The sequence below is a fragment of the Erinaceus europaeus genome, chromosome 13, assembly GCF_950295315.1.
Source record: "Erinaceus europaeus chromosome 13, mEriEur2.1, whole genome shotgun sequence".
Classification (NCBI taxonomy): domain Eukaryota; kingdom Metazoa; phylum Chordata; class Mammalia; order Eulipotyphla; family Erinaceidae; genus Erinaceus; species Erinaceus europaeus.
Window position 1 is genome coordinate 27,027,452 of NC_080174.1, and position 27,220 is coordinate 27,054,671.

The window sequence follows — 27,220 nt, forward strand, 5'->3', positions numbered from 1 at the left end:
TCACGCCATTCCACCAAAGGGATAAAAGGAAATAATTGCCACATGATATGAGTTATGGACAGCCAGCAAGAGCCTCTCGTTGGCCTAGTGATAGGATCTCTCTGAAGACTTTATGTGTTGACCTCCCAAGTGTGTGCAGGAGCAACTCGAGTGACTGTGAGTGAATTAACTGGCTGTGCATTTGCCTTTATTCACTTTGCAGGGTAGAGATGTCTGCCCAGAAGTCACTTTCTAACAGAACATCTCAGCAACTCACACCTAGTCCTGATTACACCTGGGAGTATGAGTACTATGAGATCGGACCAGTTTCCTTTGAAGGACTAAAGGCTCATAAATGTAAGTTGTATACATTTGCCCATTGTAAGCACCCTGTGTTTTTGTCTTACTTGTGATATCCCCATGGTTACTTCTTCTGAATGTTCTGTCTTTTTATAGAATTCTATTCTTTAAAGCTAAGCACCCAGAAAATGCCCCCTTGCTTGCTCTCTGTCTCTCCTTGATTTCTCTCTATATCCAATAATAATAATAATAATAATAATAATAATAATAAGTTGCTTTGTTTGCTGTGGTCTGAAGCTTCACATGAACATAAGCCCCACTGGTTCTCAGAATTAGGTATTTTAGAGGTTGTCTTCCTGGTGTAAGTCTTAAAAACTGGGGCTGTATATGTGTGGTCCAGACCTTTCACTCCTGATGGAGAAAGTGGGAGTTGGCAATCCTCTCCTGATTGTATGAAGCTGTGCCAGAAGTGAGGTTTATGGCAAGAGTATGTCAGCATCTCCCATACTCTTCAATGTGGGATATCTTCTCGTTTTCCAGATTAGAGGAGTTGCTCACCTACTTTCTGGATGCCTTTCAGAGGAATTACTCCATGTGTGGCAATACATTTAGTGTCTCCATGGAAGGAGGGGTCTCTAGAATCCCCCTAAGTCTCCATCATAGTCAACTTACTATTCCAGTTATGTGTGTGGTTTAACTTTGTTCCTACATATTGCAGTGAGGACCTTGAGATCCCAGATTGTGCTATAGGTTTCTAGGGTTGGGGTACCAGTATTCTTTGATGGCTATGATTGAGCATTGAGTTGGAAGGCAGAGGGACAGGGTGCAGTGATGTGCTGTGACTGCTGCCTTTTGTCTTTTATCAGCAGGGCTGTTCAAGGCTCCAGAACCCCATTTTTTAAAATGAGGGCATATTTATTTATTATTATCACTAGGGGTTTACCACTCTTGGATGACTTTTTTTTAGATAGAAAGAGAGAAAGACAGAGACACAGGGAGAGAGGGAAAGGGACCACAGCACAGAAGCTTTTCCCAGTGCTTTAGTGGCTGAGCTTGAACATGACTCGTGTATGACACCTTAGGTAAGCTATCTTGCTGGACTCTAGAGCTTGCTTACTTTTGTTCCTTGAAAAAGCATTAACTAAATCATAAACTCCTCATTAAAGCTGAAGTGAATTGTAATAAATTCTTCCACTCATTCACTGATTTGTGAAATAATAAAAAAAATAATAATGTTTGAGGAGGATCTAGGCTGGGGATGTGTGGGACTATGTGAAAGCTTGGTAGAGCTTAGGGGAGCTCTCCCATCCTTGGATGGAGGTCTGGAAAGACACCCCGCTTGTTAGCCTCTCTCATCATAGAGATGAGCCAAGAGGGAAAAAGTCTCCCAGACTAAGCTTGCCTTTTTAGACTCTCAAGCCCACAGAGATCTCACAGTTTCTCCTCTAACTGCAGGCCACATGGCTGCCTGCTTTAAGGTTCATTTACTCAAAGTTCACCTCACCTTCTGATCACAAAGGAGAACACACCTTATCATATACTCCTAATAGTGTTCTTTGATGTCCTTAATTTACATCAAACCTTGCTTATCTTCTCTCTATCTCACCTTAACTGGTTTAACCATATTCTCCTCTCAAACGCCTTTGGGTAATTAAATGCCTGCATCAGGAGACTAATTATCTTGACCTTTATGTATCTGCATCAATTCTTGTCATACCAGCCCCCTACCATAGGGGCAAGCTGACCTTTAAGAAACCTGTAATTTCTGACGTATTTGAAAAATTTCTTTGTCTGCATCCCTATTTAAACCCAAGCCCACCTTCCAATAAACAAGAGTGTCCCAATTCTTCCAGGTGTCTCTTGTCTATATTGCTGAGTCCTCAGGCTAGCGAGGGAGAACCGGTAGCTTACCTTCATGGCTGAGAGTCACCCCCGCATGAGCCCCAGCAGGGGTGAGAGTGTTTTGCAGGAAATTGAGAAAATTTTACACATGTATCATCAACTGTATTTACTGTAAGCCATTAATCCCAACAAAAAAATAAAAAATACATGGAACCCATTAGGATATAACATCATTGATTATCTGGTTTTAGGTTGTTGCTAATGGAGATGAGGAATTATTCTCCTTAATTCTTTAATCTGTTGTTCTGGGATAATCTCTTTTTAAAATTATTTTAAGCTTTATTTATTTATTTTTATAGAACAGAGAGAAAGTGAGAGGGAGGGAGATCTTGAGAGAGAGAGAGAGATAGAGACACCTGCAGCACTGCTTCATCACTCGTGGAGCTTTCTCCCTGCAGGTGGGGACCAGGGGCTTGAATCTGGTTCCTTGTGAATGGTACTATGTGCAGTTAACTAGGTGTGCCACTACCCAGCCCCTTGGTGCAATCTGTAAATAAGAACATTTTTCTTTAAGAATTGTAGTGAAAGTCAAAATGAAAAAAAAATGACTGTGCAGCTTGCCAATTGCCATGTTTTCCCCTGTAATGTGGGCCTTTATAGTTTGGATATGTGTGTGTGTGTGTGTGTGTGTGTGTGTGTGTGTGTGTGTGTGCGCGTTTGACAGGGGTGGGTGGAGTTAGTTCCTATCTTTTTTTTCTTTTAATTTAAGGGTACAGAAGACAAGCCTGCTGCTGGAATTTTAATGTTGCATTTCTTCAAACAGATATCTTTATTTTTTTAAGAATATCATATTTCAAAAATGATTTATATCTGGAAAAATATATATTAGGAATTTCCATTTGCATAGCACATTGAATAATTTTTCCCCACTAGACATAAGGAATTAGTTTTAACATTAAAATTAAGGGAGGAAAGTACCGAAGTGAATCTTTATTGTTCTAATGTCAAGGGTATAGCTACATTAGAAGCCCTTGTACTGTATACATCAGTATAGTCTCCTCATTTTTGAAAGCTGTTATTCTGTGACCCTGACCCTCAAATGTATCTTTGCCAAACTAAACTTGAAGCAGCTAGATACAGGTTCAAATGATGCCTGTTGTGAATCATCAGACTTTGGAAATCTGTATGGAATGCTGTGGAATGTTTTCCTTCATAAATATTTTGTTTGAGTTAAAACTGGAGAATGTTTTAAAACCTTTATTTTACAATCACATGTAATAGCCACATTAAACAACCCAGTACTTAAACTGTTAACTTATTATTTTAAGAGCCTTTTATTCTATAACAAAATCTACAGTTTAATATGCAAAATTTTAATTACTTTCAAATTTGTAATTGGTTGAAATCTCTGAGGAATATTTTGACCCCTACCCAAAGCTAATATCTTCTTTTTAAATAATAAACCAAGATGAAACATTGGATAAATGAATCAGGAAAAAACTCCAGATAAAGCCCCCAAAAGATAGAAGCACATAAGAATGAAGACAACATTCAAACACTAGTTGATGCAATAGCTATAGGAATGAGGAAAGCTTTTGAACATAATATCATCAGAAAGAGGAAACAACAAATGAGACTCTAAAAGAAAACACTGTCATGTAATCAGAGAGCTAAAAGCTGAGATGGCTGAGCTAAGACCACAACTACTTGAACAAGCTAATACAGTCTTAGAACAGGGTAACAAAATGGTTGAGCTACAGAAAACAACAGAGGGGAGAGAGAACAGAATAAGTGAGACAGAAAACAGAATTAGCAAGATTGAAGATGAGTTAGAGAAAAATAAGAAAGAAGTAAGATATCTCAAAAAGAGATTAAGAGATATTGAAAACAACATATAGGATGACTTTGAAAGAAGTAATAGACACATCATTGGCTTTCCAGAGAAAGAAAGAGATGGAGGGGAAGGATACATTCTACAGGGCATAACAGCTAAGAACTTCCGTACTTTAGACAACATAAAAGACAGAAGAGTCAAGAATACCAGAGGGTCCCAGACAGAATTAACCCAGACTTAAATACAACAAGACACATCATATTTGGAATGGAAAGGAATAAGGATAAAGAAAGGATCCTGAAAGCTGCAAGAGAAAAACAAAGAGTCACTTACAGAGGAAAACCCATAAGCTTAGCAACAGATTTCTCCACAAAAACACAAAGAGCCAGAGGAAAATGGCAAGATATATATTGAGTGCTCAGTGAGAAAGGCTTTCAACCAAGACTGCTAGACTATCATTCAGACTAGATGGAGGCATAAAAACGTTCTCTGACATGCAACCATTGAAGGAATCAACTATCACCAAGTCTGTCCTGAAAGAAGTTCTGAAAGGTCTCCTATAAACAGTCACATCACCATAAACATGTCATCTATCAGAACACTCTAAAAACTACAATAATGACATTAAAATATCTCCAGTCTATGATATCAATAAATGTTACTGGCCTGAATTCACCTATTAAAAGGCACAGAATAGGATGGTGGGTCAGAAAACACAACCCAACCATATATTGTTTGCAGGAATCCCACCTAATACAACAAGGCAAATAGACTCAAAGTGAAAGGATGGAAAACTATCATACAAGCCAGTGGACCACAAACAAACAAAAAACCCAAAAATGCAGGAACAGCTATGGTCATATCTGACATGATAGACCTAAATAAATAAAAATAAAAAAGATAGAGATGGACATTACCTAATGCTCAGAGCATTAATCAATCAAGAGGACTTCATGATTATCAGCATCTATGCCCCCAAGGAGAGGCTATCTAAATACATTGAACATCTACAGAAAGAGCTACAGCAATGTATTAACAGCAGCACTGAAATAGTAGGGGAGTTAACCCCCCCTCCACTCTCTCAACTTGATAGATCATCCACGCAGAAAATCAATAAAGAAAGGAGAGAACTAAATGAAGAGATAGATAAAGTAGAACTAATGGACAAGTAAAAAGGGTGTTTTCACCATTTTCAGCCCATCTTGGAAGAAGTTTGAAGAAATGATGTTAAGTGAAATAAGTCAGAAACAGAAGGATGAATATGGGATGATCTCATTCACAGGCAGAAGCTGAAAAACAAGATCAGAAGAGAAAACACTAAGCAGAACTTTGACTGGAGTTGGTGTATTGCACCAAAGTAAAAGACGCTGGAGTTCAGGTTCTGGAACAAGATGGCAGAGGACCTACTGGGGGTTGTATTGTTGTGTGGAAAAATGAGAAATATTATGCATGTACAAAATATTGTATTTATTATTGATGGTAAAACATTAATCTCCCAATAAAGAAATAAAAATAAAATAAATTTATAAAAACAAGTCAAACTCTCACTATTTACAGATTATTAATCAAGACTGTCACATTTGATTGTAACTTCCTCTATCATTTCATGTACCAAGAAACCCAGGATGCTTGAATGTTCAAGTTTCAGACTGTTGTAGAGCACTAATCCCAATGTTAACTGTCTTGCAGATTCCATTGTGATTGGATTTTGGGTTGGTCTTGCCGTCTTCGTGATTTTCATGTTTTTTGTGCTGACCTTGCTGACCAAGACAGGAGCCCCACACCAAGAGTAAGTTTGGACCATTTCCAAATAGCTGTTCTGCCCTTTAAGGAACTGAAGGCATTCAGACTGATCAGACTTGGACTTGCTTCTGATAGATGGAGGGAAGGGATTGATTATAGATTTGTTAACTGTTTATTTTCATTTTATTTAGTTCATTAGTTTGTTTTGTTTATTAATGCACCATATATGAATGAAATCATCTAGTGTCTTTTTCTCTGTCTGAATAACTTTTGTAAGCACAGTACCCTTTAGTGATGTTGCAAATAGCAGGATTTTTAATTTTTTTTGTTTTTCTGTATTGGGAGAGATTTATGGTTTACAGTCAACAGTAAAATATATTAGTTTATACATATGTAACATTTCTCAATTTTTCCATATAACAATTTAACCCCTTCTGCCATCCTCCTCTTTCATCATGTTCCAGAACCTGAATCCTCCCCCCATCTCCTAGAGTTTTTTACTTTGGTGCAATACAAGAATTCCAGTCCAAATTCTGCTTTATGTTTTCTCATCTTTTTTCTTTTTGTTTTTTTAATTTCTTTATTGGAATTAATGTTTTACATTTGACAGTAAATACAATAGTTTCTACATGCATAACATTTTCCAGTTTTCCATATAGCAATACAACCCCCACTAGGTCCTCTGTCACCCTTATTGGACTGGTATTCTCCCCCCCTCAACCCAGAGTCTTTTACTTTGGTGCAATATGCCAATTCCAGTTCAGGTTCTACTTGTGTTCTCTCTTCTGATCTTCTTTTTTAACTTCTGCCTGAGAGTGAGATCATCCCATAGTCATCCTTCTGTTTCTAACTTATTTAACTTAACATGAATTTTTCAAGGTCCATCCAAGGTCGGTTGACAATGGTGAAGTCACTGTTTTTAATAGCTGAGTAGTATTCCATTGTGTATATATACCACAACTTGCTCAGCCACTCATCTGTTGTTGGACACCTGGGTTGCTTCCAAGTTTTGGCTATTACAAACTGTAATAACCAAGAACATATGTGTACACAGATCTTTTTGGATGGGTGTGTTGGGTTCCTTAGGATATATCCCGAGGAGAGAAATTGCAGGGTCATAGGGTAGGTCCATAGGTCCATTTCTAGCCTTCTGAGAGTTCTCCAGACTGTTCTCCACAAGGGTTGAACCAATTTAAATTCCCACCAGCAGTGTAGGAGGGTTCCTTTGACCTCACAACCTATCCAGCATTTGCTGCTGCTACCTTTTTTTTATTCTTTTTTTTTTTTTTATTTAAGAAAGGAGACATTAACAAAATCATAGGATAGGGGGGTACAACTCCACACAATTCCTGCCACCCAATCTCCATATCCCATCTCCTCCCCAATAATAGCTTTCCCATTCTCTATCCCTCTGGGAGCATGGACCCAGGGTCGTTGTGAGTTTCAGAAGGTGGGAGGTCTGGCTTCTGTAATTGCTTCCCCGCTGAACATGGGCATTGACTGGTCAATCCATACTCCCAATCTGCCTCTCTCTTTCCCTAGTATGGTGGGTGTCTGGAATGGAAGCAGAGTATGGAAGCAGAGCTCCATGACACTTTGGTGGGGTCTTCAGTCCAGGGAAGTCTGGTTGGCATCCTGATGTCATCTGGAACCTGGTGGCTGAAAAGAGAGTTAATATATAAAGCCAAATAAATTGTTGAACAATCATGGACCCAAAGGTTGGAATAGTGGAGATGAAGTGTTGGGGGGTACTCACTGCAAACTCTAGTGTACTACTGCTTTCAGGTATATATTTGCCCTAGTTTATGGATACATGTGAACATATGCTCTATCTTACGGAGCCTGGTCTATATCTAGGTTTTGGGACTTTGTTAGGAAGTCAACCACCAGGGATGGAAATAGAGAATACTATGAAAGGAAAGGTCTCACCCAAGTAATGAAACTGAAGGGTTGTCATTCCACACCTGAAGTCTCTGGACACAGTCTGAAGTGAAGCATGCTGGGGTGGCACTCGTTGCGTTGATTAGTTTGCAATCAGTGGATGCAATATTAATTGATAAGAAGAAAAAGCATACAGGAGAAGCATACAGGAAAGTGGGCCCTACCCTAGGGTCCCAGGACTGGGGGAAGTTTAGGCTCTATAGTGGAAATGTGAGGTTCCTGCTGTCTTAGGGTTCAAGAAGACAATGGATAGTTACTGTTATCATCACATTATTTGGTAATTGCCTTTGTTAGACATACAGTCTTTTCCCCCCTCTCATATTAATTAAATAGTGATTTATATGACTACAATTTAATAGGTGTGTTTTTGATGTATGGCATTCTTACAGGAGTGAGGTGGTATCTCATTGCTGTCTTTATTTGTGTTTCTCTGACAATCAAAGATGGGACTATTTTTTCATGTGTTTCTCAGCCTTTTGGATCTCTTCTGTGGTGAATATTCGGTCCCTGTCCTCTTCCCATTTTTGGATGAGGTTATTTGTTTTCTTGTTGTTGAGTTTGGCAAGCTCTTTATAAATTTTGATTATTAGCCTCTTGTCTGATGTATGGCATGTAAATATCTTCCCCCATTCTGTGAGGGGTCTCTTGGTTTGGGTAGTGGTTTCTTTTGCTGTGAAGAAGCTTTTCAATTTGATGTAGTCCCATAGGTTTATGCTTGCCTTAGTCTACTTTGTAATTGGATTCATTTCATTGAAGATGTCTTTAAAATTTATGCAGAAAAGAGTTCTGCCAATATTTTCCTCTAAGTATCTGATAGTTTCAGATCTAACATCCAAGTCCTAGATCCACTTGGAATTTACTTTTGTGTTTGGTGAAATATAATGGTTCAGTTTCATTATTCTGCATGTTTCAACCCATTTTTTCCAACAGCATTTGTTGAAGAGACTCACCTGTCTCCATTTAATAGTCTGGGCATCTTTGTCAAAGATTAGATGTCCATAGGTGTGGGGGCTTACTTCCAGGCTCTCATTCTATTCCACTGGTTAGTGTGTCTATTCATGTTCTAGTACCAAGCAGTTTTGATGGCAGTGGCCCTATAATACAATTTGAGATCTGGGAGTGTGATGCCTCCAGTGCTGTTCTTTCTTCTCAAGATTGTTTTGGCAATTCTAGGTCTTTTCTGGTTCCAGATAAACATTTGTAGCATTTTTTCTGTTCTCCTAAGAAATGTGGTTGGGCTCTTGATGGGGATAGCATTAAATCTGTATATGACTCTGGGTAGTATATTTATTTTGATGATGTTACTTCTTCCAACCCATGAAGAGAGAATATCTTTCCACTTTTTTGTGTCTTTTTCAATTTTGAGCAGTGACTCATAATTTTCAGTATACAGGTCTTTCACTTCTTTGGTTAGGTTTACTCCTAGCTATTTTATTGTTTTTGTTGCTATAGTAAAAGGAATTGGTTTCTGGATTTCAACTTCTTCTAACTTAGTGTTTGCATAGAGGAATGCCACTGACTTTTGAATGTTAATTTTGTATCCTGCCACCTTACTGTATTGCCTGATGATTTCCAGAAGCTTCTTGCTGGATTCCTTAGGTTTTTCTATGTATACTATCATGTCATCTGCAAATAGGGAGAGTTTGACTTCTCTTCCAATCTGTGTGCCTTGAATTCCTTGCTCCTGCCTGATTGCTATGGCAAGAACTTCCAACACTTTGTTGAATAGTAATGGTGATATTGGGCATCCCTGCTAGTAACTGATCTGAGGGGGAAATACTTCCAGTTTTTCACCATTGAGTAGCAAGTTGGCTGTAGGTTTGCTATATATAGACTCCACTATCTTCAGGAATTTTCCAAGTATTCCTGTTTTTTATAGTGTTTTGATCATAAATGGATGTTGTATTTTGTCAATGGCTTTCTCTGCATCTATTGATATGACCATGTGGTTATTGGTCTTGCTTTTATTGATATGGTGGATCAAGTTATTGATTTATGTTTATTAAACCAACCTTGCACCCCTGGGATAAACTCCACTTATTCATGATGAACAATCTTTTTAATATACTGCTGTATCCGGTTGGCTAGAATTTTGTTCAGTATTTTAGCATCTATGTTCATCAAAGATATTGGTCTGTAGTTTTCTTTTTTGGTTGTGTCCCTGTCTGCTTTTGGCATCTCAAAGTGATATTGGCTTCATAGAAGCTGGAAGGGAGTATTCCAGTGTCTTCAATCTTTTGGAAGACTTTTAAAAGTAGAGGAATTAATTTTTCTTTGAAGGTTTTGTAGAATTCATCTGTAAAACTTTCTGGTCCAGGACTTTTATTTATGGGAAGGTTTTTGATAACTGTTTCAATTTCATTAGCTGTGATGGGCCTGTTCATGTTATCTAGTTCCTTTTTACTTAATTTTGGAAAATCGTTGGTATCTAGGAAACCATCCATTTCTCCCAGGTTCTCTAGCTTGTTGGCATATTGTTGTTCATAGAAGTCTCTCATGATTTGTTGAATTTCTACGGTGTCTGTTGTGATATCTCCTCTTTCATTTACTATCCAATTTATTTGGGTCTTCTCCCTTTTTTTTTTTTTGTGAGTGTGGCTGAAGGTTTGTTGATTTTGTTTACTCTTTCGAAGAACCAACATTTACATTCATTGACCTTTTGTATGGTTTTCTTATTTTCAGTGGTATTTATTTCTGCCCTAACTTTAGTGATTTCTGCCCTTCTGGTTGCTTTAGGGTTCCTTTGTTCTTCTCCTAGGTCTTTTAGATGTACAATCTGTTTTTTTATTTGTGCTTTTTCTTGTTTCCTTATATGTGCTTGTATGGCTATGAACTTCCCTCTCCGTATTGCCTTAAATGTGTCCCAAATATTTTGATAGCTTGTGTCTTCATTTTCATTGAACTCTGGAAACAGTTTGATTTCTTGCTTTATTTCGTCTTTGACCCAGTAGTTGTTAAGTAGTGTACTGTTGAGCTTCCACATTTTGGGACTGTTACTAATCTTTTGTTGATTGTTAAGTTTTAGTTTAATTCCACTGTGGTCTGAGAAGATGCTTGGGATGATTTCAATGCTCTTGAATTTGCTGATGCTGTCTTTGTGGCCTAACATATGGTCTATCCTTGAGAATGACCCATGTGAACTTGAGTAAAATGTGTATTCCAGCTTCTTGGGATGAATGACTCTGAAAATGTCCAATAGTTCTAGTTTATCTCCTCATTTAGCTTCCTCATGTTTTTATTGATTTTCTGCCTGGATTATCTGTCAGGTTGAGAGAGTGGGGTGTTGAAGTCCCCTACTATGACTGTGTTGCTGTTAATATATTGCTGTAGCTCTTTCAGTAGATGTTTGACGTATTTAGGTGTCTAATCATTGGGTGCATAAATGTTAATAATTGTTAAGTCCTCTTGATAGACTGATCCTCTGAGTATTAAGTAATGTCCATCCTTATCTTTTTAAATTTTATTTATTTTAAAGTCTATCATGACAGATATGAGAATAGCTGTTCCTGATCCTTTTTGTGGGCCATTGGCTTGTGTGATAGTTTTCCACCCTTTCACTTTGAGTCTGTGTCTTGTTGAGTTAGGTAGGTTTCCTGTAGACAGCACATTGTTGGGTTGTGTTTTCTGAGCCATCTTCCTACTCAGTGCCTTTTAATAGGTGAATTCAGCCCACTGACATTTATTTATTTTTTAAAATTTTTTTAAAACCTTTATTTGTTGGATAGAGACAGTCATAAATTGAGAGGGAAGGGGATGATAGAGAGGGAGAGAGACAGAGAGACACCTGCAGCACTGCTTCACCACTTGTGAAACTTTCCCCCTGCAGGTGGGTACCAGGGGCTCGAGCCTGGGTCCTTGCACACTATAACATGTGTGCTCAACCAGCTGTGCCACCACCTGGCCCCTGACATTTATTGATATCACAGATTGAAGATATTTTAACACCATTCTTATAGATTTTTAGAGTGTTCTGACATATGGCATATTTATGGTGGTCTGACTATTAGAGACCTTTCAGAACTCCTTTTGGGCAGTCTTGGTGATAGTTGATTCTTTCAACTTTTGCTTGTCTGAGAAGGTTTTTTGCCACCATCTAGTCTTAATGACAGTCTAGCAGGATACTGTAGTCTTGATTGAAAGCCTTTCTCATGAGCACTCAATAGATATCTTATCATTCTCTTCTGGCCTGTAGTGTTTGTGTGCAGAAGTCTGCTGCTAATCTTATGGGTTTTCCTCTGTGGTTGACTCTTTGTTTTTCTCTTGGAGCCTTAAGGATCCTTTGTTTATCCTTATTCCTTTGCATTCTAAATACAATGTGTGTTGGTGTCTTTAAGTCTAGGTTAATTCTGTTTAGAACCCTGTGGGCTTCTAGAACTTTTATGTCTTTGATATTATCTAGACTAGAAAAGTTCTCAGCTATTATGTCCTGAAGAATGCTTTCTTCCCTTCCCTTCCTTTCTTCCTCTGGTAAGCCAATAATGCACATATTATTTCTTCTGAAGTCATCCCATAGGTGTCTGTTTTTGTTTTCAGTATCTCTTACTCTCTTTTTGAGATCTCTTCTTTTTTAGTTGTCTCTAATTTTTCCTCGATCTTGCTAATTCTGTCTTCAGCCTCATTTATTCTATTCTCTCTCCCCTCTACTGTTTTCTGGAGTTTATCTATTTTGTTACCCTGTTCTAATACTGTTTTAGCCTGTTCAGCTAGTTGTGTTCTTAGCTCACCTATTTCAGCTTTCAGCTCTCTAGTGACCTTGAGGTAATTAGTGTTTTTTTCCAGAGTCTCATTTGTTCTTTCTGCATTTCTGATGACAATTCTTTCAAACTCTTTACTCACTCCAGTGATTATTCCCTTAACTAGTGTTTGGATGTTGACCTCATTATTTTGTGCTTCAACCTTTGGGCAGCTTTTAGCTGGACTCTTGTCCTGGTTCATTTCTCCAATATTTCTTCTTGTTGGTTTAACCATTCTAAATAGTATGTGATGAGGTCCCTCTCTCAGTACTTTCCAAATTACTGATCACTCTTGCCTGGATTGACTTGTGTCTAAATAAGGTAATTAAAGGGTTCAGAGTTGTGGAAATTAACAGTTAATTTATTTTATCAATTTTATTTTAATCCCTGAGTTGGAGCACAGTGGTTTGAAAGCCTCTTTTGTTATTTTACTTCCCTGTAGGCTATGGGAGCCTGAGGGCTTTAAAAATATAAGTAGGCTTCTTAGCTTAATCACTGACTCCTGACCAAGAGGTAAAGCAGGGTGTAGCAAAGATAATCCAGTGATTATGCAAAGAGATTCTCACAGCCCTATTGCTAGGCCACCAAGGTATAGGTCTTCTCCTGAGTTTCTTGGTTAGTTCTCTGTCCCCTGGTGTCAGCACACACCTCCGCCCCCCACACTGATCCAAATTCTGAGTGCAGCAACAATGAAGACCCACAGTTGCATCTAGTGAGTCCCAAGGGAGTTCTCTCCTCCCTTCAGCCTTCTTACCATTGATGAAACAGACTGGAGGCTGCGTCCCAACCGGCAATCTGCCAGACTGTTACCAGCCACTCAATCCCTCCCTAAGCCCCTCTCTGTCAGGGAGCCACATGTTCCTGCACTCACCTGTGACCTGTTGGGTTCCCAAAGTCCCTCTAGTCCTGTCCTGCTGTGGTCTGCGGTGGTCTCCCCTGGCATTCCTAGTTGGCCTGGGAGAGGAGACTCATCTTTTTTTCAATAGCAGAGCAGCACTACATTTTGTATGTAAAGCACATACTCTTTATTGAATAGTCTGTTGATAGGCACATAGGTGATTTCCAATTCTTGAAAATTATCAGTAATGCTGCATGAGCATATGTGATACATATATTTTTTGTATTCTTTTGGAAAATACCCAGAAGCAGACTAACTGGACCATATAGACTTTCTATTTTTTAAGTTTAGAGAACTCTTAATACTTCTTTTCAGTAATGACTGAGCCAATTTACATTCCTACCAACAATGTTCAAGGGTTCCTTTCTCTCCCTATCTTTTCTAGCACTTGTTATTTGTATTTTGAATAATAACTATTTTCCCAGGTATAGATTGATATTTCATTGTCATTTTAAATTTGCATTTCTCCGGATTATGGTAGCTCTGGATTATGATATTACTGGTGATAGAACTTGGGGTTTCTGGGGGCTCAGGCATGCAAGTCCTGTGATATATATACCCTGACCATGTTTTGGCTATTAACCATTTGCTGGACTGTTATTTTGAAGTAATACATCTTTTCATCTTGATGATAGTTTCTTTCCTTATACAAGAGCTTTTCAGTTCTATTTGTTTTGCTTTTCTTCCCATTGCTGATAAAGTGACTTGCCCAAGGACACCTTACAACAAGCAATGTGTCACTCAGGTTTTCTTCTATGTATTTTATGAGATGGTGTTTAATTTATTTTAAATTAGATTTTCTGTATGGTATGCAAGAGTGGTACAGTTCCATTCTTTTGCTTGTACAATTCCATTTGACAAACAAACAAAGAAAAAACAACTTTTGTGCATGATAAAAAGCCTCAGCAGAGTGGGTATGGAGGTAGCACACTTAACTTCATAAAGGGCACATGTGACAGACAGGCCTACAGTTCCTCTTAATCTTCAACAGGGAAAAGCTGAAAACTTTTAGCCCAAGATTAGGAACAAAACAGAGGTGCACACTCTCCCCACTTTTATTTAACTTAGTGTAGGAAGCTCTAGCCTAGCAACTGAATAAGAAAAAGAAATTGAAAGAAGGTGTAGCACTATCACTATTTATTGATGATGGGACTTTATATTACAGAAAGCCCTAAAGATAAAAATAAAACCCTCAGCATAACATAATTTGGGTTTATTTACTTAAATTACATGTCTGTCTAGAGTTGACAAGAGGTAGACAGAAGTTTTTCCTCTTATAAGCTGCACTGTATCAAACCTCCTGAGTTATTGTGATGAGGAAGAGGACAAATGGAGATATAACACCTGTGCTGTTATTCAGCAAGGAAGAACACATCCCTTCTTCTTACAGATCATTAGTCAGAGTAGTCATACCTCCATGATTGTCCAAACTTGGAGGAGTAAACTTCTGTGTTCCCAGAGATAGAAGAGAAACCAATATTTGTGAGCACTAGAGAAGCATATTGCAGAAGGAAAAAACTACTTTAACTTTCACATTGCCTTTCTTTTCATTCATTATTTTATTATTTATTTATAAAAAGGAAACACTGACAAAACCATAGGATAAGAGGGGTTATTAAAACCATAGGATAAGAGGGGTACAACTCCACAAAGTTCCCAACTCCATATCCCCTCCCCTCCCCTGGGAATATGGACCTAGGGTCATTGTGGGATGCAGAAGGTGGGAGGTCTGGCTTCTGTAATTGCTTCCCCACTGAACATGGGTGTTGACTGGTCTATCCATACTCCCAGTCTGCCTCTCTCTTTCTCTAGTAGGGTGGGTCTCTGGGGAAGCGGGCTTCAGGACACATTGGTGAGGTCTTCAGTCCAGGGAAGCCTGTCAGCATCATGATGGCATCTGGAACCTGGTGGCTGAAAAGAGAGTTAACATATAAAGCCAAACAAATTGTTGAACAGTCATGGACCCAAAGGTTGGAATAGTGGAGATGAAGTGTTGGGGAGTACTCACTGCACACTCTAGTCTACTTTTGCTTTCAGGTATATATTTTGCCCCAGTTTATGGATACATGTTAACATATGCTTTATCTCACGGAACCTGGTCTATATCTAGGTTTTGGGACTTTGTTAGGAAATGAACCACCTGGGATGGAATTAGAGAATACTATGAAAGGAAAGGTCTCACCTAAGTAAGGAAGCTGAAGGGTTGTCAGTCCATACCTGAAGTCTCTGGACACAGTCTGAGGTGAAACATGTTGAGGTGGTACTCATTGTGTTGATTAGGTTGCGATCGGTGGATACAATATTATTTGATATAAATTGGGAGAAGCATGTGGGAAAGTGGGCCCCACCCTAAGGTTCCAGGACTGGGGGAAAATATAGGCTCTATAGTGGAAATGTGAGGTTCCTGCTGTCTTAGGGTTCAAGAAGATAATGGATAGTTATTGTTATCATCACATTATTTGGTAATTGGGTTAACTTTGAAAGTCCCTTTGTTAGGGTTTGCTGAATAGTACCCAGTATCTTGTATATAGCTATGCCACTGGTTGCTTCTGATCTACCTGGTCTAGGCTTTTGAGAGAGTTTGCATATCAAAGACTCAGCCTATGTATTAAAAAAAACTCAGTCTGTGTTTTAAAAAGTTCGAGACATACAATTTCCCCCCCATGTTGATTAAATAGTGATTTATATGACTACACTTTAATAGGAGTGTACATAAACACCATTCCCACCACCAAAAGACTGTGTCCCATTCCACCCCCCTCCCCCACCGTCCCAAGAAGCTGAATTTCCACCCTCCCCCTCACCACAGGGTTTTTACTTTGGTGCCCTACTTTCAATTTAGTCAGATCCTGCTTTTAGTTTCCCTTTCTGATCTTCTTTCTCAACTTCTGTTGATGAGTGGGATCATCCCATACTCATCTTTATCTTTCTGACTTAGATTTTTTTTTTTTCTGTGAGGTCGGATCTACAGGAATGCAGAGGTCACATAGGCTCCTAAGCTGAATATGGGCTCCAGATCAGATCATATTGATGGGGTTTACAGTCAACAATATATATATACCTTTCCCATATTTGGGAGCTACTCTTTTCCCAGATCCAGCTTTCTGGTCCTTTTTCCAGCTACGACATCTTCTCCCCAGACAATAACTTGGATCCACCTGCATATCAGATTTCAGGATCAGGGAGAAAAAAAAAGGAAAAAAAAAACTAGCATAGCCACAGGCCCTTTGGAATATAACTAAAATATACCTACTAGCTATTTATAGAACGGAGACCCCCCCCAATTCTTCACATTGCCTCTCTTAAAAGTTTAGGCACCAGAAACAGCTTTAATAGGAATTACTCCCCCCCCATGGATTATTTTGCAATTGTGGGAGGGGGGTTAAAATAAACCTCTTGGATCTTTTATGGACAGTGAAGATAACAGAACCTTTTTCTTCTACTTTCTCAGTAAAGGAGCCATTTACACTGCATGTTATCTTGTTAAAGTATTATAAATCCATTATCATAAATCTGCCAGAAAGCTCGTAATGGGAAAGACTTGAATCATTTTTGTGCTGACTACTCTCGTAAAAATACTCTCCTTTTGTAGTCTTTGTTAAGAGCACCTTGTTCTAGTGACGATGTTCTCCATGTAGAGGTGAGTGCAGAACTTCACATGACCTTGTCCAAATGGAAGTTACATTTTACTTTCAATTGCAATTTACTGCACTATGGCACTCACTAAAGGTTGGGTCCTGTGCAACTTAAAACTGACTACAGGAAGATAGCAATGTTCAAGTTCTTGATAATTCCAAAATGTCTTCTACTATCAATAGGTAAATCATCTGACTATTTTATAAATCCAATTTAATTTATATACCTTCATTCAGGATCTGCGTTTAATTTCTTATCATTTATTACATTCTTACTTAGTACGCTGTTGTAGCTGGATGGTGTGAAGACAGTCCTAAGGAATGTTTCCTGCCCCAGAAAATCAGATATCGTCCTGGTGAACCAATGCTACCAACTAAAGCTATCAAAAGACTTCCACAAAGACAAGAGAGTTTGGTTGGTGCCTCTGTTAAGACTGTCTGCATGAGATAAAATTCTCAGTGCAGGTTTCATGAGTGTTTTATGATTAATGTTGTTTCCTCACTAGTTGACAGTCACAAGACTGCATTTGTAATAACTTTCTGTTTACATTACAGTTTTTTTTTTTAATGTATTACTGTGGAATGAACCCAGGGACTCATGCATGCCCAGGACTGCTGAGCAGCCTCCTAGTCACCATTTTTTGATCTGTTGCCTTTGAAAGGAGAGAGAGAGAGAGAGAGAGAAAGAGAGAGAGAGTAAGAGAGGTGAAGGCGAGAGTTACCAAAGTACTGATCCACTATTCATAGAAATCCTATGGAGCTCCCATGTGGTGCGGGAGAAGGAACCCAGGCCTTCATGTAGGCGGGGCATAGATTTTATTTGCCGAGTCATCTCCCAGTCATTCCCTGCTTACGAATTTTAAAAAGTTCACTGTAAGTGGACTATATTACCAGGCATCCACAGACTGATCTGTTGACTGTTTCTCAGGAGTAGGGGAGGCCTAAGGGCCATGTTAGGCATACCAAGACTCTTAGTAGAGTAGTAGGCCCTTCATACATCTGGAAAATTCCTGAGGGGATATCCCAGTTTACTGAAACATTTTCCATCAACACGTGGAAGCAGGAGGAGTCTTTCCTTCAGACTTGACTTGTTTGGGGGGCACAGAGGAGACAGCACTTTGCTGGACACTTGGGTGTCATGGTACCTTTCAAGGTATTAAGCTTTTGGGTCACCCATAGATAAAGCCATCCAGTCTTCAAGGTCTGGTGACTTCTAGGACTGGAGAGATGGATGGGTGAATGACTATAGCACTATTATGTATACTGAGGGAAATGATAGCATAATGGAGTGGAGAGAAAGAAGTCAGAGTATTAAGTATCAAAAAAAAAAAAGCCTTGGGTCCAAGTGGTGGTGCACACATGTTATAAGGCACAAGAACCTGGGTTCAAGTCCCTGATCCCCACCTACATGGGGGAAGCTTCATGAGTGATGAAGCAGTGCTATAGGTATCTCTTTTTATCGTTCTATCTACCCCTCCCCTCTTAGTTTCTGTCTCTAAAAAAAATAAAAATAAAAATTTTTTTTAAAAGTTGTATTAGTGAGAGAAAGAAGCACATGTCATGAACCAAGATAGTTAAGGGTTCCTTGCTGAGTTGCAGCTGGAGATCTATAGGAAGCAGATACATGCTGAGACTTAAGGGAGGATGGCACGGGCCAGGTACCCCTTAGTTTTCCTTGTCCTGATTAATAGCTGGACATTAGGATCTGCACAATTCACTGGTAACTGTGTCCTTGATTTCTGCAGGAGGGAAGTAAGTGGGCAGTTATGAAATTAGTCAGGCGGTGCTGGATGTGGATGTGTGCAGATTGAACTGCCTGCTAGGAGACGCTGCCACTACCAATCTGGATGTTGGCTATGTTTCTTAACCTCCATCTGGGACTACCATCCCATTAGGAAAGATCAGACACAAATAATTCTGAAAAGGGTTCTGATATGCAGACAGCATTGCAACCAGTAAGAGAAGATCAGTAAAACTCAGTACCATCCAGAATCCTTCCTGTTGGGATAACACAGGATCTCCATAGAGGCAGGGACATTGGAGTTGGACAACAAAGTAGATAGATCTGATTATTTTCAGTTTATTCTTTTTTTTATTGATTTAGTTATGAATGCCAACTCTGTTGGATAAGAGAGGTACAATTCCATATAATTCCCACCACCAGAGCTCCGCATCCTATCCCCTCCATTGGAAACTTCCCTAGTCTTCTTCTTCTTCTTCTTCTTCTTTTTTTTTTTTAATAAAAAAGAAACATTGACAAAACCATAGGATAAGAGGCATACAATTCTACACAATTACCACCTCCAGAACCCCATATCCCATCCCCTCCTGATAGCTTTCCTATTCTTTAACTCTCTGGGAGAATGGACCCAAGGTCACTGTGGGATGCAGAAGGTGGAAGATATGGCTTCTGTAATTGCTTCCCCGATGAACATTGGTGTTGACAGGTCGATCCATACTCCCAGCCTGCCTCTTTCTTTCCCTAGTGGAGTGAGGCTCTGGGGAATCGGAGCTCCAGGACACATTGGTGGGGTTGTCTGTCCCGGGAAGTCTGGTCAGCATCATGTTAGCATCTGGAACCTGGTGGCTGAAAAGAGAATTAACATACAAATCCAAACAAATTGTTCACCGGTCATGAACATAAAGGCTGGAATAGAGCAAATGAAGAGTTGGGGGGGGGTCCTCTGGTCTATAAATAGCTAGTAGGCATATTTCAATTATATTCCAAAGGGTCTGTGGCTATACTAGTAGTTTTTTTTTTCCCTGAGCCTGAAATATGATATGCAGGTGGATCCAAGTTAGTGTCTGGGAGATGATGTCATGGGTGGAAAAAAGGACCAGAAAGCTGGATCAGGGAAGAGAGTAGCTCTGTAATGTGGGAAAGGTATATATATATTTGACTGTAAAACCCATCAATATGATGTGATCTGGGGCCCATATTCAGCTTAGGAGCCTATGTGACCTCTGCATCCCTGTAGATCTGAGCTCACATTCTGTGGTCATAAGTAAGAACATTCCAAGCTTGACCAAGGATCTGGATGTTGAACTAGAAACTATCAAATACTTAGAGGAAAACATTGGTGGAATACTTTCCCACCTAAACCTCAAGGACATCTTTGATGATATAAACCCAATTACAAGGAAGACTAAAGCAAAAGCAAATCAGTGGGACTACAACAAATTGAAAAGCTTCTGCACAGTCAAAGAAACTGTCACACAAACAAGGAGACCCCTCACAGAATGAGAAAAGATCTTCACATGCCATACATCAGACAAGAGACTAATCACCAAAATATACAAAGGGCTCAGCAAACTTAGCAACAAAAAAGCAAATGACCCCATCCAAAAATGGGCAGAGAACAGAACATTCACTACAGAAGAGATCCACAAGGCTAACAAACACGTGAAAAATTGCTCCAGGTCGATGATTGTCACAGAAATGCAAATAAAGACAACACTGAGATACCACCTCACCCCTGTGAGAATGGCATACATCAAAAGGACAGCAGCAACAAATGCTGGAGAAGCTGTGGGGACAGAGAAACCCTTCTGCATGGCTGGTGGGAATGTAAATTGTTCCAGCCTCTGTGGAGAGCAGTCTGGAGAACTCTCACAAGGCTGGACATGAACCTTCCATATTACCCAGTAATTCCTCTCCTAGGGATATACCCCAAGGACTCCATAACACCCAACCAAAAAATATTTGTACACCTATGTTCATAACAGCACAATTCATAATAGCTAGAACCTGGAAGCAACCCAGGTGCTCAACAACAGATGAGTGGCTGAGAAAGCTGTGGTATATATACACAATGGAATATTACGCAGCTATTAAGAAAATGAACCCACCTTGGATGGAGCTAGAAGGAATTATGTTAAGTGAGCTAAGTCAGAAAGATAAAGGTGAATATGGGACGATCCCGCTCATAAACAGAAGTTAAGAAAGAAGAACAGAAAGGGAAACTAGAAGCAGGATATTGGAGAAACTTCCCTAGTCTTTATCCCTCTGGTAGTATGGGCTATTCTCTACTCTTTATCCCTCAGGATCATTATGGGCTGCAGAAGGTGGAAGATCTAGCTTCTAATAATTGCTTCTCCACTGGACATTAATGTTGTCCGGTTGGATAGATCTAATTTTAACAGACAAAATGGGTTGGGTTTTTTTTGTTTGTTTGTTTTTTACCAGGGAGTTAAAGGCAACAATACAGCACCGGCACAGAGAGGGACACTCATAGGTGGGTTGACTCAGAGTGTGGAGTTAGAAAGGTAGTGGAAAGGACTCTGGAAAGTTCAGATGAAATGAGAGAGGAGTCTTTGAACGATCAGGCAGAAGAATTTGAAATGTTTGGGAACAAGGAAGTGTCATGGAGTAAATGAAACATTGCAGCTGTCAAAGGACTTGATGCAAGAAAAGGCTAAGGGATGTTCCTCGTTTTTAGCTTGTTATAAGAAATGCAATTGGATTCCATCCACTGATGTGCAACTTCACTGAAATCCACTAGCCAGAATAAAAATACTGTTCAGACTGATGTGATTCTTGGTCTCCTCCCTGTTAGCTATATTATGTACTTTCTCTACATGTAGACTTTTCTGTACTACAAAAGAGTATCTCTAACTGGGGTTCTGTTGAGTCCACATGGGCCTGTTGAGCAGTTGAGACATATGTAATAACTGAGAAAATCAAATTTTTAAATCTTTACTTAATTTTAAATAATCACCCGCAACTCACAGCTACTGGAGTGTACTTCACAGTTCTAAAAGAAAGCATACGAGATGTATCGCTTCATGATTTGAGAGTCAGTCATAATTTCTTATAAAGGATACAAAAAGTGTTGGTATGCTTCTAGTTCTGCTTCTGGGATCCCTTCTGTTACATTGCTTGAGGTTGTGGTCTATTTACATGGTCATTCTGTTACATTGGTTTGGTCTCACTCCCCCCCACCTCTGGGAGATTGTGGTTTAGTCTTTGCCTTTTCGCGCTTCTCCCTTTTCCCTGCCCCCATCCTAGGTATTTCCTGTGTTCCTGATGCTGCCGCCAGAAGAGAAAGATGCAGGACAGAATGTGTGGTGATTAGATTAGTTTAGTTTTTTGAACTGTTGGCTCATGAAAAAAGAAATACAGTTTCTCCACTCAGCCTTGTGTCCCTGGTCGTCTGTCTACCGCCGCGAAGCAAGCCTGGCATAATGGCGCCCTGAACTTTGACCGACAAAAAAACACTAAACATAAGATGTTAATACATTCAGTTTAGCTAAAATTTAAGCTAAAATTTGCTCATCAACAGTCATTTTTAAGAAATTGAAAGTCATTTCTGGACAGATGACCTCACCAATGTGTCCTGGAACATCACCTCTCTAAAGCCCTACTTCACTAGGGGAAGGCAGAAACAGGCTGGGTGTATGGATTGACCTGCCAACACCCAATTCCAGTGGAGAAGCAAAACAACTTTGCTCCATACTCCCAGTGGGAGAGAAGTGATAGAATGAATAGGATAAAAGGGTTCTGAACTCCAGCTCCATTAGGTCCCAGAGAGAGAGGAGAAAAAGGAGAGGAATATTTGGATATAGTAATAGAGTGACATTGTGACTTGGAGGGGAAGAGAGGACTGGACCTTGAAGAAAAAGGGGGAAAATATGTACAGATGTTGACAAATAGTTGTAGAGATGACAGTTAACCCATGTCTGCAACCTTGGGAAAACCATAGTGGTTTGCAATGGAGGGACATGAGATTCAGAACTCTAGTGGTGGGATTGGTGTGGATTACACCTTTTCTGACATGTAATTTTGTGAATATAGAATGGCTAATAAAATTTAAAATAAGAAATTGAAAGTCATAGATCAAGAGAAAATGTTAAAAATAGGATTATCTTATGATCTAACAATACCACTCTTAGGAATCTACCCAAAGGACACACAAACACTTATGCAAAGGGACACATGTACCCCTGTATTCATAGCTGCATTATTCACAGTGGTCAAGTCTAGAAGCATCCTATGGGATATATTCTCTATGGAATACTGCTCTGCAGTCAAGAAAAATATATGTGTCCTTTGATACAAAATGGATGAAACCAGAGGTGATTATGCTTAGCAAAATAAGCAAAGATATGAAGGACAACTAACAATGGTTTCACACGTATTTGGAATCTAGAGAGCTGATACACATGAACTTGCAAAAAACAAATTATTTCTTTTTATTTATTTATTTATTCCCTTTTGTTGCCCTTGTTGTTTTATTGTTGTAGTTATTATTGTGGTTGTTATTGATGTTGTTTGCTGGATATGACAGAGAGAAGTGGAGAGAGGAGGGGAAGATAGAGAGGGGGAGAGATAGACACCTGCAGACCTGCTTCACCGATTGTGAAGTGACTCCCCTGCAGGTGGGGAGCCGGGGCTTGAACTGGGATCCTTAGGCTGGTACTTGCACTTTGCACCACCTGCGCTTAACCTTCTGCGCTACCACCCGGCTCCCAAGCAAATTATTTCTAAGACTTGTGAGAATGATAGTGGTTATTGTTGGGAGGTGGGAGCGTGGGGACACAGAACTTTGGTGGTGGGTGTGGTGTGGAACTATACCCAGTAATCCAACAATCTTGTAACCCACTATTATCACAAATAAAAAAATTAAAAGAGAAATATTTGTAACATGCATAACAGACAGACATCAGAAAATTTTGTTTCACAGTAGCAGTCAGTTTTATCTCTGCATTCAGGAAACCAATGAAGTTCACTTTGTTACTTTTCTATCTCTCTAGTTAATCTGTTCTGGGTGTCATGAACTAGTTGTTCATTGATGTTCATTAATGTTGCTCTATGACAGGTGAATGAAGAGGCAGCCCTTCTTCTTCAGTGAGTCAGGAGGTTTGAGTGTGCAGTCTTTTTCACAGAGCCGGAGTTTTGACTTTTGACTTATGCACATGTTCAAGAAAGATGGTAGGTTCAGGCTAATTTCTTTGACAGTTTCTTCAACAAGAGACTAAGGCAACTATTTCCTATTATTAGCATATTGCTTTGAGATCATCAGGAGCAAGATCAGTAGGAGCAAAGTGGATAGAGAAAAGCCTTCTGAAGAGCCCTAATGTTCACTGTCTTGGCTCTGCCATAGAGCAGGACAAAGATTCCTTAGTCTCCTGTCTCTTCATTTTTTTTTTTTTCAGACGTGGTTAATGGAACCAATTGTCAATTCTGAGAAGACAGCTTGTATTATTGAAGAACTATGATAGTTGGGTTTCTGGGTCTACTTTCTCAGCTTTTTTTCCCCCTAAGCAGAGAGCTGTTATCTTAAGCTGAAAACTGTCAGGAAATTGTGAGGATGTGGTTGAGCTTGGCAGGGCTTGACCTGAGGAGTACATCTATGCTGTCAGTTTCTCTCTCTACCAAGAGGTTGAGCAAGGAGAGACAGGAATAACCCCAAAGGTTTTACTCGTCTTATCAGACTCCCTAGCTCACAAACACCCTGCATTCCTGATACTATGGTCATTAGATAAAAAGAAAGGGGGAGATGTCAGGAAATTGTGCAGATGTGGTTGAGTTTGGCATGGCTCACAAAGCATCCTGCATTCCTGATACTATGGCCTATCTACATAATCATTGTTTTGCCTGAAAGATTCTTACCCATTCCATTCCTTTGCTCTATCTTCTTTCTAACCTCGAGACCCTCCCTGCCTGCAGGGTAATATTAATCCTACCAGTCAAAACCCTCGCAACAGTTGCTAAGGAAGTTTCTACCTTCCCAACCCCCTTTTGCTTTTCTCCACTCCTTTCCTAGCCATTTCTGTTTCCAACTTGCCACTTCCGGGTCTGCCTTTTAAAAGCCTTGGCTCTCTGATCAATAAAGATATTGCATTGCCTCGTGCCACGTTTTTGGTTCCTGAGTTATCTCCCTCACATTGCTGAGTGAGTAGCAGCCCAGGCTGGCTCCGGTCGCATTCTCTCCTACCCAGAGAGTATGTGTCCAGGAAGAAGGGAAGAGGCACCCCCACGCTAGCCAGCAGAAAACTACAGAAAAGGATGGATACCAATTTTCTTAATCATGCTTTTTCCCAGATCTTATCATCAATCCTTCTTTTTCCTATGTGACTTTTTAGTTTGTGAAGTCATATTTAGCTGGAACTTTTATTCCTGTTCTCAAATGACAATTAGGAAAAGAAATCATTTATAGAAAGGCAGTGCTGGGGGCCAGGCAGTAGTGCAGCGAGTTAAGCGCACCTGGTGCAAAGCACAAGGACTGGTGTAAAGATCCTGGTTCGAGCCCCCAGCATCCGTCCCACCTGCAGGGGGGGTTGTTTCACAAGTGATAAAGCAGGTCTGTAGATGTCTGTCTTTCTCTCCCTCTCTGTCTTCCCCTCCTCCTCTCTCAATTTCTGTCCTATCCAACAACAAGTAATAACAAAAATAACAGTAACAATGACAAGGGCAACAAAAATGGGAAAAAAATGACCCCAAAGAGCAGTGGATTCATAGTGCAGGCACCAAGCCCCAGCGGTAACCCTGGAGGGGGAAAAAAAAGGAAAGGAAAGGCAATGCTTTAGATTTGCAGTAAAGTAAAAGCCATCAGTCTCTGAAGTGACTTTTCTCTGAATTTTGAATACCTGACCCAGGGATTGCTATACTCTGGTATAAATCCTTGATTTTCACATTTGCTCAACAGGCAGTTAGACTTATTCACCAGGCTTCTTACTTAGAAAGGAAAATTGCAGAAAATCATGATGCTGAAGGTGAATAACCTAGAGCCTAAGCACTGTCTTCTCTTCTCTTTACAGCAATGCAGAGTCTTTGGAGAAGAGATTCCGAATGAACAGCTTTGTTTCAGACTTTGGAAGACCACTGGAGCCAGATAAGGTGTTCTCTCGCCAGGGGACTGAGGAGTCCAGGTCTTTCTTTCACTGCTACATCAATGAAGTGGAACACTTGGACAGGGCCAAGGCTTCTCACCAGACTACAGCCCTCGACAGTGATGTTCAGCTTCAGGAAACCATGAGAAATGGTGGGCAGTCAGAGGAGGAGCTGAACAGGCTCATGAAGTTCGACATCCCCAACTTCGTGAACACAGACCAGAACTCTTCCTTTGGGGAGGATGATCTTCTAATTTCAGAACCACCAATTGTTCTAGAAAATAAGCCAGTTGCCCAGATCTCACACAGAGTCCTAGATTAAGAAACATGCTCTGCAAAGTGTCCCTCTGAGCATGTGGCCTTTATGTTTGTAGGGCAAGAAATTGCCATTGTCCAAAACTCAGTGTGAGTGTGAGTGTGTGTGTGTGTGTGTGTGCGTGCATATGTACACATATGTGTAGTTGTGAGAAGCACAGAGAGACAGAGAGAGATGGACAGAGAATGCAGAGCCCTCAGAAGATTGTTAAGCAGAGGTTTTAATGCCTTTAAACAAATTTGGGGAGTTTTTAGGATTAAAGTATTTATACTGTCTATCCTTGTCATTGTTGAAAAAGTTGGCCACATACTTGGTGTCAGTGTGCATGAACATGGTTGGCACACTGCATTCCAGCCTGCCTCTGCTATTTCTTTTTTTTAATTATTATTTTTTTAATATTTATTCCCTTTTGTTGCCTTTTTTGTTGTAGTTATTGTTGTCGTCGTTGTTGGATAGGACAGAGAGAAATCGAGAGAGGAGGGGACGACAGAGAGGAGGAGAGAAAGATAGACACCTGCAGACCTGCTTCACCGCCTGCAAGTGACCCCCCTCCAGGTGGGGAGCCAGGGGCTCAAACAGGGATCCCTACACTGGTCCTTGCACTTTGTGCTTCATGAGCTCAACCCGCTGTGCTCCCACCCGATTCCCGCCTCCGTTACTCTGTCATCTTTGCCTTGAGCAAGTTGCTTTATCACTCTGAGCTGCTACATTTTTAACTGTAAAGTGAGGAGTCTTAAATAGATCATCTACCCCAGCTCTACTATTTTGTGAATCTATTAGTCTGTATGCTGTTAAGGTTAGAATATATGTAAAGCAGTATACACTAGGACATTACCTCCTGTCTCTTGTAGTCTTCCCTGAATGTGTGTATCTTCTACTGAGCCTTAGCTGAGACTACCTTTCCTCAGGGATCTGAGTATCAAACGTAACACTGTCAGGAGACTGATCTCACACAGTCACTGTGCCAACATTTCTGTGGATTGGACTGAGGATCGTTAGCTATTAGGCCCATACCTGAGGTCAACCCTACCCCTCACCTTTCCAGAATGAGTATTGATCCTTGGTAGATCACATGGCACTCCTACTCTCAAGAAATGGAGCAGAGTTTGCCAGCTAAAGGGGGTAGAAGATAGCATCTGTGTGTCTGTGGTGATATTTTTGCATCTG

General features: G+C 40.0%; 1 protein-coding gene across 2 annotated transcripts; it reads left to right on the top strand.

The window, feature by feature from the left end:
- The first annotated feature begins 206 nt into the window (after window positions 1–206).
- MRAP2 (melanocortin 2 receptor accessory protein 2) lies at window positions 207–26,273 on the top strand. Of its 2 annotated transcripts, XM_007526138.3 has the most exons (3): window positions 207–336; window positions 5,645–5,744; window positions 25,666–26,273. In XM_007526138.3, exons 1-3 carry the CDS (start codon window positions 210–212, stop codon window positions 26,057–26,059), a joined length of 621 nt encoding a protein of 206 aa, XP_007526200.1. In that variant the 5' UTR covers window positions 207–209; the 3' UTR covers window positions 26,060–26,273. The 2 variants fall into 2 exon arrangements, with proteins under 2 accessions (XP_007526200.1, XP_060061438.1); XM_060205455.1 differs by lacking the exon at window positions 5,645–5,744 and having other exon boundaries at window positions 217–336.
- The last annotated feature ends 947 nt before the right edge of the window (window positions 26,274–27,220 follow it).